This window comes from Gekko japonicus, unplaced genomic scaffold (assembly GCF_001447785.1).
Source record: "Gekko japonicus isolate JY-2015 unplaced genomic scaffold, Gekko_japonicus_V1.1 scaffold915, whole genome shotgun sequence".
Classification (NCBI taxonomy): Eukaryota; Metazoa; Chordata; class Lepidosauria; order Squamata; family Gekkonidae; genus Gekko; species Gekko japonicus.
Window position 1 is genome coordinate 306,913 of NW_015173149.1, and position 12,597 is coordinate 319,509.

The 12,597-nt window shown below is 53.5% G+C and overlaps 1 protein-coding gene across 1 annotated transcript in view; it reads right to left on the bottom strand.

Moving 5' to 3' along the window:
- Positions 1-4,857: 4,857 nt before the first annotated feature.
- The window catches only part of LOC107119767 (zinc finger protein 282-like), a 19,626-nt gene continuing 11,886 nt past the window's right edge, over positions 4,858-12,597 (bottom strand). The window contains exons 4-6 of the mRNA XM_015422351.1: positions 11,744-11,854; positions 9,050-9,169; positions 4,858-6,572 (exon numbers count right to left, since the gene is read on the bottom strand). Of these exons, the coding sequence (XP_015277837.1) occupies positions 5,854-6,572; positions 9,050-9,169; positions 11,744-11,854 (950 nt within the window). The 3' untranslated portion in view covers positions 4,858-5,853. The remainder of the gene's footprint in view (positions 6,573-9,049; positions 9,170-11,743; positions 11,855-12,597) is intronic.

Consider the following 12,597-nt stretch of genomic DNA (forward strand, 5'->3'; position numbering starts at 1 on the left):
GGCCTGGCGTGATCTGGTCCATGGGGTCGCGGAGAGTCGGACTTGACTGTGCGACTGAACAACAAAAAATATTTTAAAAATCTTTATATTCCCATTCATACCACACCAGAGCTTTAAAACGGCCCCGGGAGCTAACTGGGAACTGGCACCGCTCTTTGACAGCTGAGCACGGTTTCTGTGACTGGCGCTGGACAAGAGCATCAGGGGAGGCGTTTCCTTCAACAGGAGAACAAAGGGGACTGAGGTGCTACAGCAGGGGTCCCCCGACAGGGCCCGTAGCCAGGATTCTGTGGTGTGTGGGGCAGATATTTTCATGGTGGGGCTGCCATTATTTGCCATAATGAAGGGGGGGTAGCGCACACCCCTCTCCCTCCCCTCCTGCAAGATTTAAAGGGCCCTCCAGCTGATCAGCGGGCCACGTGCTCCTTGCCGATCAGCTGAAGGGCCCATTAAATCTTAAACAAGCACTCATCTCTCTCCCCCTCATGGATCACTGCCTTGTTGTGGCGAGGGGGCTTGCGTGGTTCGATGAGGCTGTGGGCTATGCCGTGGAGGGCCACTCAAGACCGACAGGCCACAGCAGAGAACTCAGACCAAGTGTGATCCCCTGGAGAAGGAAATGGCAACCCACTCCAGTATTTTTGCCAAGAAAACCCCATGGACAGTATCAAAAGGCTAAAAGATGAGATGGTTAGACAGTGTCATCGATGCAACGAATATGAAATTGAGCAAACTTCAGAGGACGGCAGAAGACAGGAGGGCCTGGCGTGATCTGGTCCATGGGGTCGCGAAGAGTCGGACTTCACTGTGCGACGGAACAACAACAACATCTCTCTCTCCTGCATCCATCACCTCAATCTTTCGATTCAGAAAACGGCGACAACATTTATTAATTTGGGGAAGGGAAAGAAGACTACGGAGGGGGAAAGTGCGTGGCAGCCCTGAGACCGTGGTCTACAAGCTGCGAGGGTCTTCGGTTTGGCGCTCGGGTCTCTCCGGGGGGGTCACATGCCCCTGTACGTCTGCCATATTTGGGGGAGAAGGACCTGCAGCGCAGAGAGTTAGGGCGCTCTGCCTGCTGTCTTGACCCACATCCCCCACCCCAAGCGCCATTTTATTGACCTCGATCACGTCCCCCCCTCAGTCATCTTTACTCTAAACTGAAAAGTCCCAGACTCTTTAACCTTTCCTGATAAGAAAGACTCTGCATTCCCTTAATCGTTTTGGTTGTTCTCCTCTACAGTTTCTCCAGCTCTGCAAAGGAGGCCATGTTATTTTGCTGCATCAGTGGGAGGGCTTCTAGTGTCCTGGCCCCACTGCTGGACCTCCTGAGGGCCCCTTGTATTTCTGGCCACTGTGTGATACAGAGTGTTGGACTGGATGGGCCACTGGCCTGATCCAGCACTGGCTTCTCTTATGTTCTTAACTTTCAGTCTGGGGCAAGGGATGCTCTGTATTCTTGGTGCTTGGGGGGGGGGCAACAGTGGGAGGGCTTCTAGTGTCCTGGCCCCACTGCTGGACCTCCTGATGGCCCCTGGTATTTTTGGCCACTGTGTAACACAGAGTGCTGGACTGGATGGGCCGTTGGCCTGATCCAACATTGTCTTCTCTTATGTTCTTATAAGAGGGAATTGGATAAACATATGGATCAGAGGTCCATCAGTGGCTATTAGCCACAAGGTATGGATAGGGACTCTGGGGCAGGTGATGCTCTGTATTCTTGGTGCTTGGGGGGAGTGGTCAACAGTGGGAGTGCTTCGAGTGTCCAGGCCCCACTGCTGGACCTACTGGTGGCCCCTGGTATTTTTGGCCACTGTGTGACATGGAGTGTTGGACTGGATGGGCCATTGGCCTGATCCAGCATTGGCTTCTCTTATGTTCTTATGCATCTGAGAACGTAAGAATTGTTCTGGTTCATCAGACCAGCGATCCATCTAGTCCAGCATCGTGTTTCCAGCAGTAGCCACTCAGGTGCTTCAGGGAAGCCCAGACTCAGGGCCCGATGGCCACAGCCCTCTCCTACTGGCTAACCCCAGATTCTGACCATCGCATGTACTCTGCCTCTGGATGCAGAGGTCCCATCCTCTTGCTGGTTCTTACCTTTAAAGCCCTACATGGTCTGGGTCCAGCTTACCTAAGGGACCGCCTTTCCTCATATGTTCCCCCGCGAGCACTTCGGTCCGGGACCCAACATCTCCTGGCAATGCCAGGTCCCAAAGAGGCCAGGCTGGCCGCTACCAGGGCCAGGGCTTTCTCGGTGGCGGCTCCTATCTGGTGGAACGAGCTCCCAGAGGAGATCCGGGCCCTGCGGGACCTTGTGCAATTCCGCAGGGCCTGTAAGATGGAGCTCTTCCACCAGGCGTATGAGTAGGAACTGCCACTACCATCATCATTATTCCATCTTCACCTGGCCCTGGATGAGGGAACATCAATGCTTCCCTGGAGCAGACGATGCTGAACAGTTGAAAATGCCTTCTGCGAAATTTCATGTTGGACACCTAGAGCACTTTAGTCAATAACTGGAATGTTTTGTACTGTTGGGATTTTAAATGGTTTTAATTATGTTTTATATTGGCGTTTGCCCCTATGTAAGCCGCCCTGAGCCCGCATTGCGGGGAGGGCGGGGTATAAATTGAATAAAATAAATAAATAAATAAATAAAATAAACTGTTCCCGGCATTTTCCAGGGACTGCTGTCGTCCCATCATGTGATCAAAATACAATACCCTCAGTTTAGTGGTTTTAGCTTCTTGATTTGACCTAGAACCCACTGATTTCATAGAATCCTAGAGTTGGAAGGGACTTCCAGGGTCATCTAGTCCAACCCCCTGCGCAAGGCGGGACGTTCACAAATACCTACCCCTTCCACACCCCCAGCGACCTCCACACCCCCAGTGACCCATTTCATGCTGATAAGATGACAAAAACCTTCCAGGATCCCAGGCCTGGAGAAAAACCACTTCCTGACCCCCTGAAGTGGCGATCAGCCTTTCCCTGGGTGTGTAAGAAAGGGCCCCGAGACCAAACACTGATGCAGCCCTTGCCTCTCATGATCTGCCTAAGTCCGCAGACTCAGCATTGCTGACAGATGACAGGCAAGTCTTTTTGGCAATAAACAGGATCCGGAAAACTCTCCTCCAACACCACATTTCAGAGGAATCAACTTTCCTCCTTTCAACCCTTTTGATGCTACTCGGAAGGAACAGAAGGAGGGCCTTGGTAGAGACACCTCGACTGTGCCAGGCTTTAAAAGGTATGACCGTACCCAGGCAGCAGGCTGGGTCATATCCAATGCACCCTCTAAGCTGTGGGGTCTTGTGAGCAAAAATCCTGCTTTGTGAGCTACTGGGCATTAAAGCTGTGAGCGAGCGATTTGGCTACTGCATCAATTGGTTTGCTCTGGAACCCTCCTTCCTGAGCTAAGACAGAAATGTGTGAGCTGGAGGCTAAAAAACTGTGAGCTAGCTCACACTAACTCAGCTTAGAGGGAACAATGGTCATATCCAATGCACCCTTGAAGCTGTGGGGTCTTGTGAGCAAAAATCCTGCATTGTGAGCTACTACTGGCATTAAAGCTGTGAGCGAGCGATTTGGCTGCTGCATAAATTAGTTTGTTCTGAAGCCATCCTTCCTGAGCGAAGACAAAAATGTGTGAGCTGGCTCACACTAACTCAACTTAGAGGGAACACTGGTCATGTCATACACCAAGGGTGCGCACCCAACCGGGGGCCATGATCAGTCCTAGCTCTCCAACAGCCAAACCAGACATGCACTGCAATTTCCCTGTTTGGAGCTCTTACTAATTGTTTGTGTGTGGGGGGGGGTACAGCCTCCTCCTGTGAAAACAGCGGAACCTCCCTCCCACTGTGCCAATCTGTCCACCAAGACCCTGAACATTCAGTTTAAAAAAGTGTCGGAAGTGCCAGCCATGGAGCTCCCAGCATGCCTCTGTTCCGGCCCTGGCACGCCTCCCTTTCGGGAATGTTCGTCACATTTGCAAACTACGTTCTAAGGTGAAGATTCCAATAAAAAACAGATCCGAGAAAACACAAGGGGTTAGAAAATGGCTGCAAACCCCGGCGGAGTAAAGAATCACTGAAAACGATACAACTCTGTATCATGAGAGGGGTTGGGGTGATGTGGTCTGGGACCATTAACATACTTCTCTCTGATGTGAGTATAGAGATCACCCGGAAAGTTGCTAAATTCTGCTCCCAAGTGATTAAACTGCGTTCTATATCTACTTCCCAACTTAACGTGGAAGATAGTAGCTGATTGTATTTTTATATAGTTAGGTTAGAAATTGCTGTATTTGTATTAGTATTAGTTTTAAGTACTTTTATGGACTTTTATAGTTGTATACTTTAATTTTTATATTTTATCAGGCTATGGTAATTCTTTTTTCTTACTTCTTTGTATTCTGGTCATGGACTGTAAATGAAGTAAAGTTAAGTTACGGGCTGCGGTGGCTCAAGTGGTTAAGACACTGAACTGCAGACTGAAAGGTCAGTAGTTCAGCAGTTCGAGACCCGAATGCCGCAGGATGGAGTGAGCTCCCATCTCTGGCCCCAGCTCCTGCCAACCTAGCAGTTCGAAAGCAAGAGATTGCAAGTAGATAAACAGGTACCACTTCGGTGGGAAGGTAACAGCGTTCCTCGGCGCCTAGTCATGCCGACCACATGCCCATGGAGAAGTCTTCGGACAGCGCTGGCCCTTCGGCTTGGAAACGGAGATGAGCACCGCATCCCTAGAGTCGGATTCAACTGGCTTTCGAGCAAGGGAAACCTTTACCTTTACTAAGTTAAGTTAATCACGGAGACCGGCACCCGGCACAACCGAACGATTCCTTTTGTCGATCTTTATTCCCGTCGCACCCCGCATACAAAACTACACCTGGAAATAACTTTTTTTTTTCCTTTTTAAACAGAGCCGGACTGTATCGTCATGAGCTTTAAAAGAATGTTAAAATAACTGCTGCAGCACGGGAAAAAGGTGGAGGGGGGGCAGAAAAAGAAGAATAAATATATTTGCAGGGAGCGGGGGGGGGCATGGCGAGGCGCGGGGGAGGAAAGAGAGCAGGAGGTGCGTGCAGTCGAAGTGTTCAGAGGCCGGGAATGAAGGCAGGGACGGCGGGATGAGGCCAAAGGCCAAGGCAGAGAGGCGCCCCCTGGAGTGTGAGGTCAGCTACTCCACCCAGGGAGGGCAGGAAATGGTCTGGTTTGAGTGTGCGGAAAGCCAAAAGGACAGCCGTTTTTAACCGTTCCACCCCAACGCGATCAAGGTACATCCCGCTAAAACCGCGATCGATCCTCTGGAAACCACCAGGGAATGGACTGGATCGCAAACATGGGGCGGGCGGGTCTGGGATTTGGTCTCCGCGCCTTTGGGGGCAGGCGCCACCGCCATGTTTTTGGCCCTTCCGCGAGGATTAGAAGCTCTCTGGAGTCAAACAGCGAGATGCTCAAATGTTCACCCCGGGCCGGGCAATGACAGCTTGCAGCGGCGAGAACGGCCAAGCGCTCCAGTCCCCTGTGAGTTCGTTTTCCTAGGGGGGCTGTGACGGAGGGGGCAATCTGCTCTCGACGCTCCCCCCAGCAGTATGTATTTGGTACGGCGAGACGGGCCTCCCCGCCTTGGCAGTGCCCGCCTCGACTTTCCGCTCAAGTCACAGCCTCGTGAAAACACCCCCCTTCCGCCTCCAACAGTCTTCGCGGTGGTCCCCGTCCCCCCCCAAACATCGGGCGGGTTTGGAGCACCGGACTCGGCCCAAGAAGGGGGGGCGACAGAGAGAACGGAGACAGGAAACCTTCGGCCCAAGCCGGAACGGTTCCGTTTCCCTCTGTCCCGCGGGCATCACGGGAGCGGGTCCCCGGCCAGGGGGGGCAGGAGTCGTTGGGCAGGGCCCCCCGCCTCCGTGCTGTGAGTCCTCAAGTGGTCTTTGAGGGACTCCTTGTAGCGGAAGCTGCGCCCGCACTCGGCACACTGGTAGGGCCGCTCCCCCGTGTGGATCCGCTGGTGCTTGAGCAGGTTCTGTTTGCGGATGAAACGCTTGCCGCAGACGGGGCACTGGAAGGGGCGCTCCCCCGTGTGCAGGCGCTGGTGGTTCTGCAGGTGTTCCTTGCGGCTGTAGCACTTCCCGCACTCCTCGCACTTGTAGGGGCGCTCGCCCCGGTGGGTCATCTGGTGCCGCACCAGCCCCGAGTGGCAGTTGAAGCTCTTCCGGCACTCGGTGCACTCGTAGGGGCGCTCCTGGCCGTGGTGGCTCCTCTGGTGGACTTTGAGGCTCTTCTTCACCCCGAACATCTTCCCGCACTCGCTGCAGCCGTGCGGCCTCTCGGCGGGGCCCTGGGGGCCGAAGATGCTCTGCAGCTCGCTGTCTAACTCGAGGGATTTGCCCGCCCTGCTCCTGGCCGGGCTCAGGGGCGGCGGGACCTGGCCGCACGGCCCCCCGTAGGATTCCCCCGGGGCGGCAGCGGCCGGCGGCTCCCCCTGGAACAGCGGCTCCCCAGACCGGGCTGGTTCTTCCGGGCCCTGGCGCCGTTCCTCCGCTTTGACCGCCATCCCGTCACCGGCTGGAAGACAGAAAGGAGACAGGTCACAGTTATTCACCCCAGCCGCTGGGGGCGAAGGAAGCCAGTTCTACCAAGAAACCAGTCCCGTCGCGAACCGGCCAAGTCGCTTCAAATCCCCACACTGCCGTGAAGCCGGCTAACTGTGAGACAGCCACATTGCCACCTGCTAGATTCAAGTCATAAGAATGTACAAGAAGCCAGTGTTGGATCAGGCCAATAGCCCATCCTGTCCAGCACTCTGTGTCACACAGTGGCCAAAAATACCAGGTACCATCAGGAGGTCCAGCAGTGGGGCCAGGACACTAGGAGCCCTCCCACTGTTGCCCCCCCCCCAAGCACCAAGAAGACAAAGCATCCCTTGCCCCAGCCTGAGAGTCCCTATCTGTACCTTGGGGCTACAACCCACCAAAAAAAAGGACCTCTGCTCCATATGCTTATCAATAAGAACATGGGAAGCCAGTGTTGGGTCAGGCCAGTGGCCCATCCAGTCCAACACTCTGTGTCACACAGTGGCCAAGAATACCAGGGGCCATCAGGAGGTCCAGCAGTGGGCCCAGGACACTAGAAGCCCCTCCCACTGTTGCCCCCCCCAAAGCACCAAGAAGACAGAGCATCACTTGCCCCAGAGCCCCTATCTATACCTTGTGGCTAAGAGCCACTGAGGGACCTCTGCTCCATGTTTAATCTAATTCCCTGTTCAAGCCGTCCATGCTTGTAGCCGCCACCACTTCCTGTGGCAGTGAATCCCATGTGTTAATCACTATTTGGGTGAAGAAGGACTTCCTTTTATCCGTTCTAACCCGACTTCTCAGCTCAGGAGCACCTCAGAGTCCAACAAAAATGGGTGTTTTTTTAATGGTGTAGCCAGTTTGGTGTCGTGGTGAAGTGCGCGGACTCTAATCTGGGAGAACCGGGTTCGATTCCCCACTCCTCCACTTGCACCTGGCTGGATGACCTTGGGCAAGCCACAGTTCTGTCAGAGCTGTTCTCGGAAAAAGAGCCGTTTCTGTCAGAGCTCTCCCAACCCCGCCTGCCTCACAGGGTGTCTGTTGTGGGGAGGGGAAGGGAAAGGAGTTTGTAAGTCGCTCTGAGACTCCCAGGTGAAGGGCGGGGTATAAATCCAATCTCCTCTACTCTTCTTCTTCTTCTCCCTTTGTCAGACAGGAGTCAGAATCCAGATCTCCAAGTCTGACGGTCGGAAGGGTGTTTGCAAAGAAGAGACCCAGGATGCAGAAGCGCAATGCAAAATCTAATCAGCTTGATTGAAGCAGAGGGGAAATGCTCGCCCCCCCCCCCCAGAACATTACATCAGTAGGGTAGATGTAGATGCTGCATTTCTGCTGCTAACCCATTTGTGCTCTGTTCTAATCAAGCTGATTACATTTTGCATTAGAATCACAGAGTCACAGAGTTGCGAGGGGCTGCAGAGGCCATCTAGTCCAACCCCCTGCTCAATGCAGGACCAGCCTAGAGCATCCCCAACAAGGGTTTGTCCAGCTGCTGCTCGAAGACTGCCGGGGAGGGGGAGCTCACCACCTCCCCAGGCCGCTCATTCCACTGTTGCTCAACTCTGACTGCAAAAACGGTTTTTCCTAAGATTCAGCCGGTACCTTCCCGCTCTTAATTCAAACCCATTACATTGCGAGTCCTCTCCTCTGCTGCCCACAGGAACAGCCCCCTGCCCTCCTTGGAGTGACAGCCCTTCAAAGACTTCAAGAGAGCCATCCTGTCCCCCCCTCCAACTTCCTCTTCTCCAGACTGAAGATTCCAAAGCCCCTCCAGCCTTTCCTCTGCATTATACCTCTGTAGTCCGATTCACAGAATCATAAAATGTTAAGAGTTGGAAGGGACCTTGCAGGTCATCTAGTCCAACCCCCTGCACTCTGCAGGAGCGTAGCCGAAAGAGAGCCCTATATACCTACAACACACCTGAAAGATGGTCGCCCACCCTCCGCTTGGAAACGCCCAGCGAAGGAGCCTCCACCGCCTCCCGAGGCAGTCTGTTCCCCTTGTCGACCACTCTTACAGTTAGGAAGTTTCTCCTGATATTTAGCCGGTAACGACAGCCTTGTCATTTCCACCCGTTCGATCTAGTCTTGCAATCCGGAGCGAGAGAGAATAGATCTGCTCTCCGGAGCAAGACAGAATAGGTTCCTCTCTTTGCAACACCACTCCCACGTTCAGACTGGGATAGAGAAGAAGAAGAGATTGGATTTATATCCCGCCAGTTTGGTGTAGCGGTTAAGTGCGTGGACTGTAATCTGGGAGATCCAGGTTTGATTCCCCCACTCCTCCTCCACTTGCAACCGCTGATGTGACCTTGGGACAGTCACGAGTTCTCTCAGAGCTGTTCTCTCAGGAGCAGTCCTCGAGAGAGCTCTCTCAGCCTCAGCCAAAGGGAAGACGCGGATTTCAGAAGGAGCCGAGATCTGGCAAGGCTCTCTTTTGGCCCTCGCGGGGGCTTCAAGTGCACTCACCTGGTCCTGGGCCGCTCATCATGTCTCTCTCCGCCGGCTCCCAGTGGGCCCTGACGCACGGCTCTTCCTCTTGTTTAATCCAGGACAGGAAGTCGTGGGCGGACATGAGCGCCTCGGCACCTGGCGGGAGAGAACAAGGTGGCTCAGTCAACCCAGGGAAGCAGTCCCATACAGGAAGTCGTGGGCGGACATGAGCGCCTCGGCACCTGGCGGGAGAGAACAAGGTGGCCCTGTCAACCCAGGGAAGCAGTCCCATGACAGGTGGAAGCCTTCGAAGAGTCCCCACCCACCCACCCACCGCAGCGGCTCTCCGGGGCTGCGGATCTCAGCACGCCCCGCTGGAATGACAGGGGGGAAAGCAAAAATAAGAAAAGGGAAGACCCCCACAGGAACTGTAATCATCATAAGGTCAAGGTTTCCCCCTTGCTCGAAAGCCAGTCGAATCCGACTCTAGGGATGCGGTGCTCATCTCCCTTTCCAAGCTGCAGAGCCAGCGCTGTCCGAAGACATTTCTGTGGTCATGTGGCTGGCATGACTAGACGCCGAGGCGCACGGAACGCTGTTACCTTCCCACCGAAGTGGTCCCTATTTATCTAATTGCGATGCCTTGCTTTCAAACTGCTACATTGGCAGGAACCGGGGCCAGAGACGGGAGCTCACTCCGTCATGCGGCACACTCGGGTCTCAAACTGCTGAACGACCGACCTTCCACAGCCTGCAGTTCAGCGTCTTAACCACTGAGCCACCGCAGCTCTGGTAGTCATCATAAAACACCCTAAAAACTGGGGTCCCCAACCTAGTTCCATGGGCACTATGGTTTCTGCTGACACCTCGAGAGCCAGTTTGGTGTCGTGGTTAGAAGTGTGGACTCTAATCTGGGAGACCTGGGTTTGATTCCCCACTCCTCCACATGCAGCTGCTGGCGTGACTTGGGGTCAGTCACGAGTTCTGTCAGCTGTTTCTCAGGAGCAGTCTCTCTCAGCCCCACCCACCTCACAGGGTGTCTGTTGTGGGGAGGGAAAGGGAAAGGAGTTTGTAAGCCACTCAGAGACTCCTTCGGGTAGTGAAGGGCCATGGGGTATAAATCCAATCTCTTCTGTCTTCTCTTCTTCTGTTTGTTGAGAGCCAGTTTGGTGTAGTGGTTAGGAGTGCGGACTCTAATCTGGGAGAACCGGGTTTGATTCTCCACTCCTCCTCCACATGCAGCTGCTGGTGTGACCTTGGGTCAGTCACAAGTTCTCCCAGAGCTGTTCTCTCGGGAGCAGTCCACAAAAGAACTCTCTCAGCCCCACCTACTACACAGAATGTCTGTTGTGGGGAGGGGAAGGGAAAGGAGATTGTAAACTGCTGAGTGAAGGGCGGAGTATAAATCCAATCTCTTCTTCTTTCCTGGCACCCGTCAAGTGTATTTAGAAAGCAGGCGGACCAGGTGGGGCTTTTGCTCAGCAAGCCTTCTGATTGGCCATGCAGATTTTTTTTTTTTTAAACTGTTGCTTTGGCGGCAGCTGCTGCTACAACGCGAGGATCCTCACTGTGTGACTGCAGGAAAGCCATCTTGTGACTGGCTTCGCCTACTGCAGCAGCCATTTTGTGCCTACGCCCACCACGCTGTTTCAGGATTCCAAAGGTGCCCACAGGCTCAAAAAGGTTGGGGACCCCTGCCATAAAAAGCCTCAAGACACAAGGGTCTCAGCAAGGGCTATTTTTGGGCAGGAACGCACAGGAACGGAGTTCCGGCTGGCTCCCAAGTGGGCCACGCCCAGCAGGAACTCATTAGCATAATAGGCCACACCCAACAGCAGGAACTCATTAGGATTGGCTACATTAGGGGTGTGTGGCCTAACATGCAAAGGAGTTCCTGCTACAAAAAAGCCCTGGGTTTTGACAACAAACAAGGTCAACAGAATAAGAAGCAAAAAGTGGGTAATATCGCAACCACACTTCTGGTAACATGGGGTGTGTGGCCTAATATGCTAATGAGCTGTGCTGTCGGGGGTGTGGCCCAATACGCTAATGAGTTCCTGCTGTTGGGTGTGGCCTATTATGCTAATGAGTTCCTGCTGGGCTTTTTCTACAAAAAGAGCCCTGGCGTCTCACCAAGACCTGGTTTAAATGTGATACAAAACCATCTCTGGCCCCCTCCGGGGAAAGCTGCCCTGAGTCACACGGTGTCTCCTTGAAACTGGGCTGCCCCCCTCCCTGCCGAGCAGTGATGCGACACACCCCAAAGTTCACACCCCAGGAATTCTGTCAACGCTACTGGGCCAGAGGACTACAAAAAACAATGGAACACCAGACTTTGTAAGATCTGGCGGAAACAAAAATATCCTGCAGCCAATGCTCCCTCTAAGCTGTGGAGTCCTGTGAGCAACAATTTCTACTTTGTGAGCTCCTGGCGTTAAAGGTGCAAGCGAGCGATTTGCCTGCTGCATGAATCAGTTCGCCCTGGAGCCCTCCTTCCTGAGCGGAGACAAAAATGTGTGAGCCGGAGGCTAAGAAACTGTGAGCTATCTCACACTAAACTCAGCTTAGAGGGGACACTGCCTGCAGCCAAATTTTGCAAGGTTTTCCACCCTCTGTGTTCCCACTGCAGCAAGGCCTGGGCTTTCTAAGGGCGGGGGAGCCCTTAGGGTGGTGTTCCGGAGCACGCGTTCCTCCCACAAGAGAGGAGAGCCCTGTGGTTCAGCCAGTCACCTGCGCAAGGATCCGTAGGGATGCCTCTCTCCTCCGGGAAGTGCCCTCCCCCAGCGAAAGGCTCTTCTTGCTTTATCCGGGACAAGATGTCCGGCGTTGACATCAAGGGTTCTGCAGAGAAAAGAGAAGATCAGAGGAGCATCGAAGCGCATCGTGCACACGCTCGGGAGACCACTCAGCCTTAAACTCATGAGCTCATGCCGAACTTCAGATGGCTCCGGTGTTCCCTCTAAGCTGAGTTAGTGTGAGCCAGCTCACAGTTTTTTTAGCCTCCGGCTCACACCTTTTTGTCTTCGCTCAGGAGGGATTTCTCCAAACTAACGTATGCAGCAGCCAACTCACTTGCTCACAATTTTAATGCCGGTAGCTCACAAAGTAGAATTTTTGCTCACAGGACTCTACAGCTTAGGGGGAGCATTGGATGGTTCTCTGCAATATCGAGACAATCCTTAGGGCCTCCCTCGCAGGATTGTTGTAAGGAATGCTAACAAATACTTATAGAATCATAGAATCACATAGAGTTGGAAGGGGCCTGACAGGCCATCTAGTCCAGCCCCTTGCTCAGTGCAAGATCAGCCTAGAGCAGGGGTGGCGAACCTATGGCACGGGTGCCAGAGGTGGCACTCAGAGACCTCTCTGTGGGCACGCGTGCCATCGCCCCAGCCAGGCCCAGACCATCATTAAAGTGTCGAATTCTCTGCCAAATAATTTTAAGTGAATGAAAGCATTTGGGATTGCTTTCCTTACTTTGTTTGGATCCTCTTAAGTTAATGTATGAGTGTTTTTTTCTAAAGTAAAACCTCAGTATTCAGGTTAAATTGCCGTGTTGGCACTTTGCGATAAATAAGTGGGTT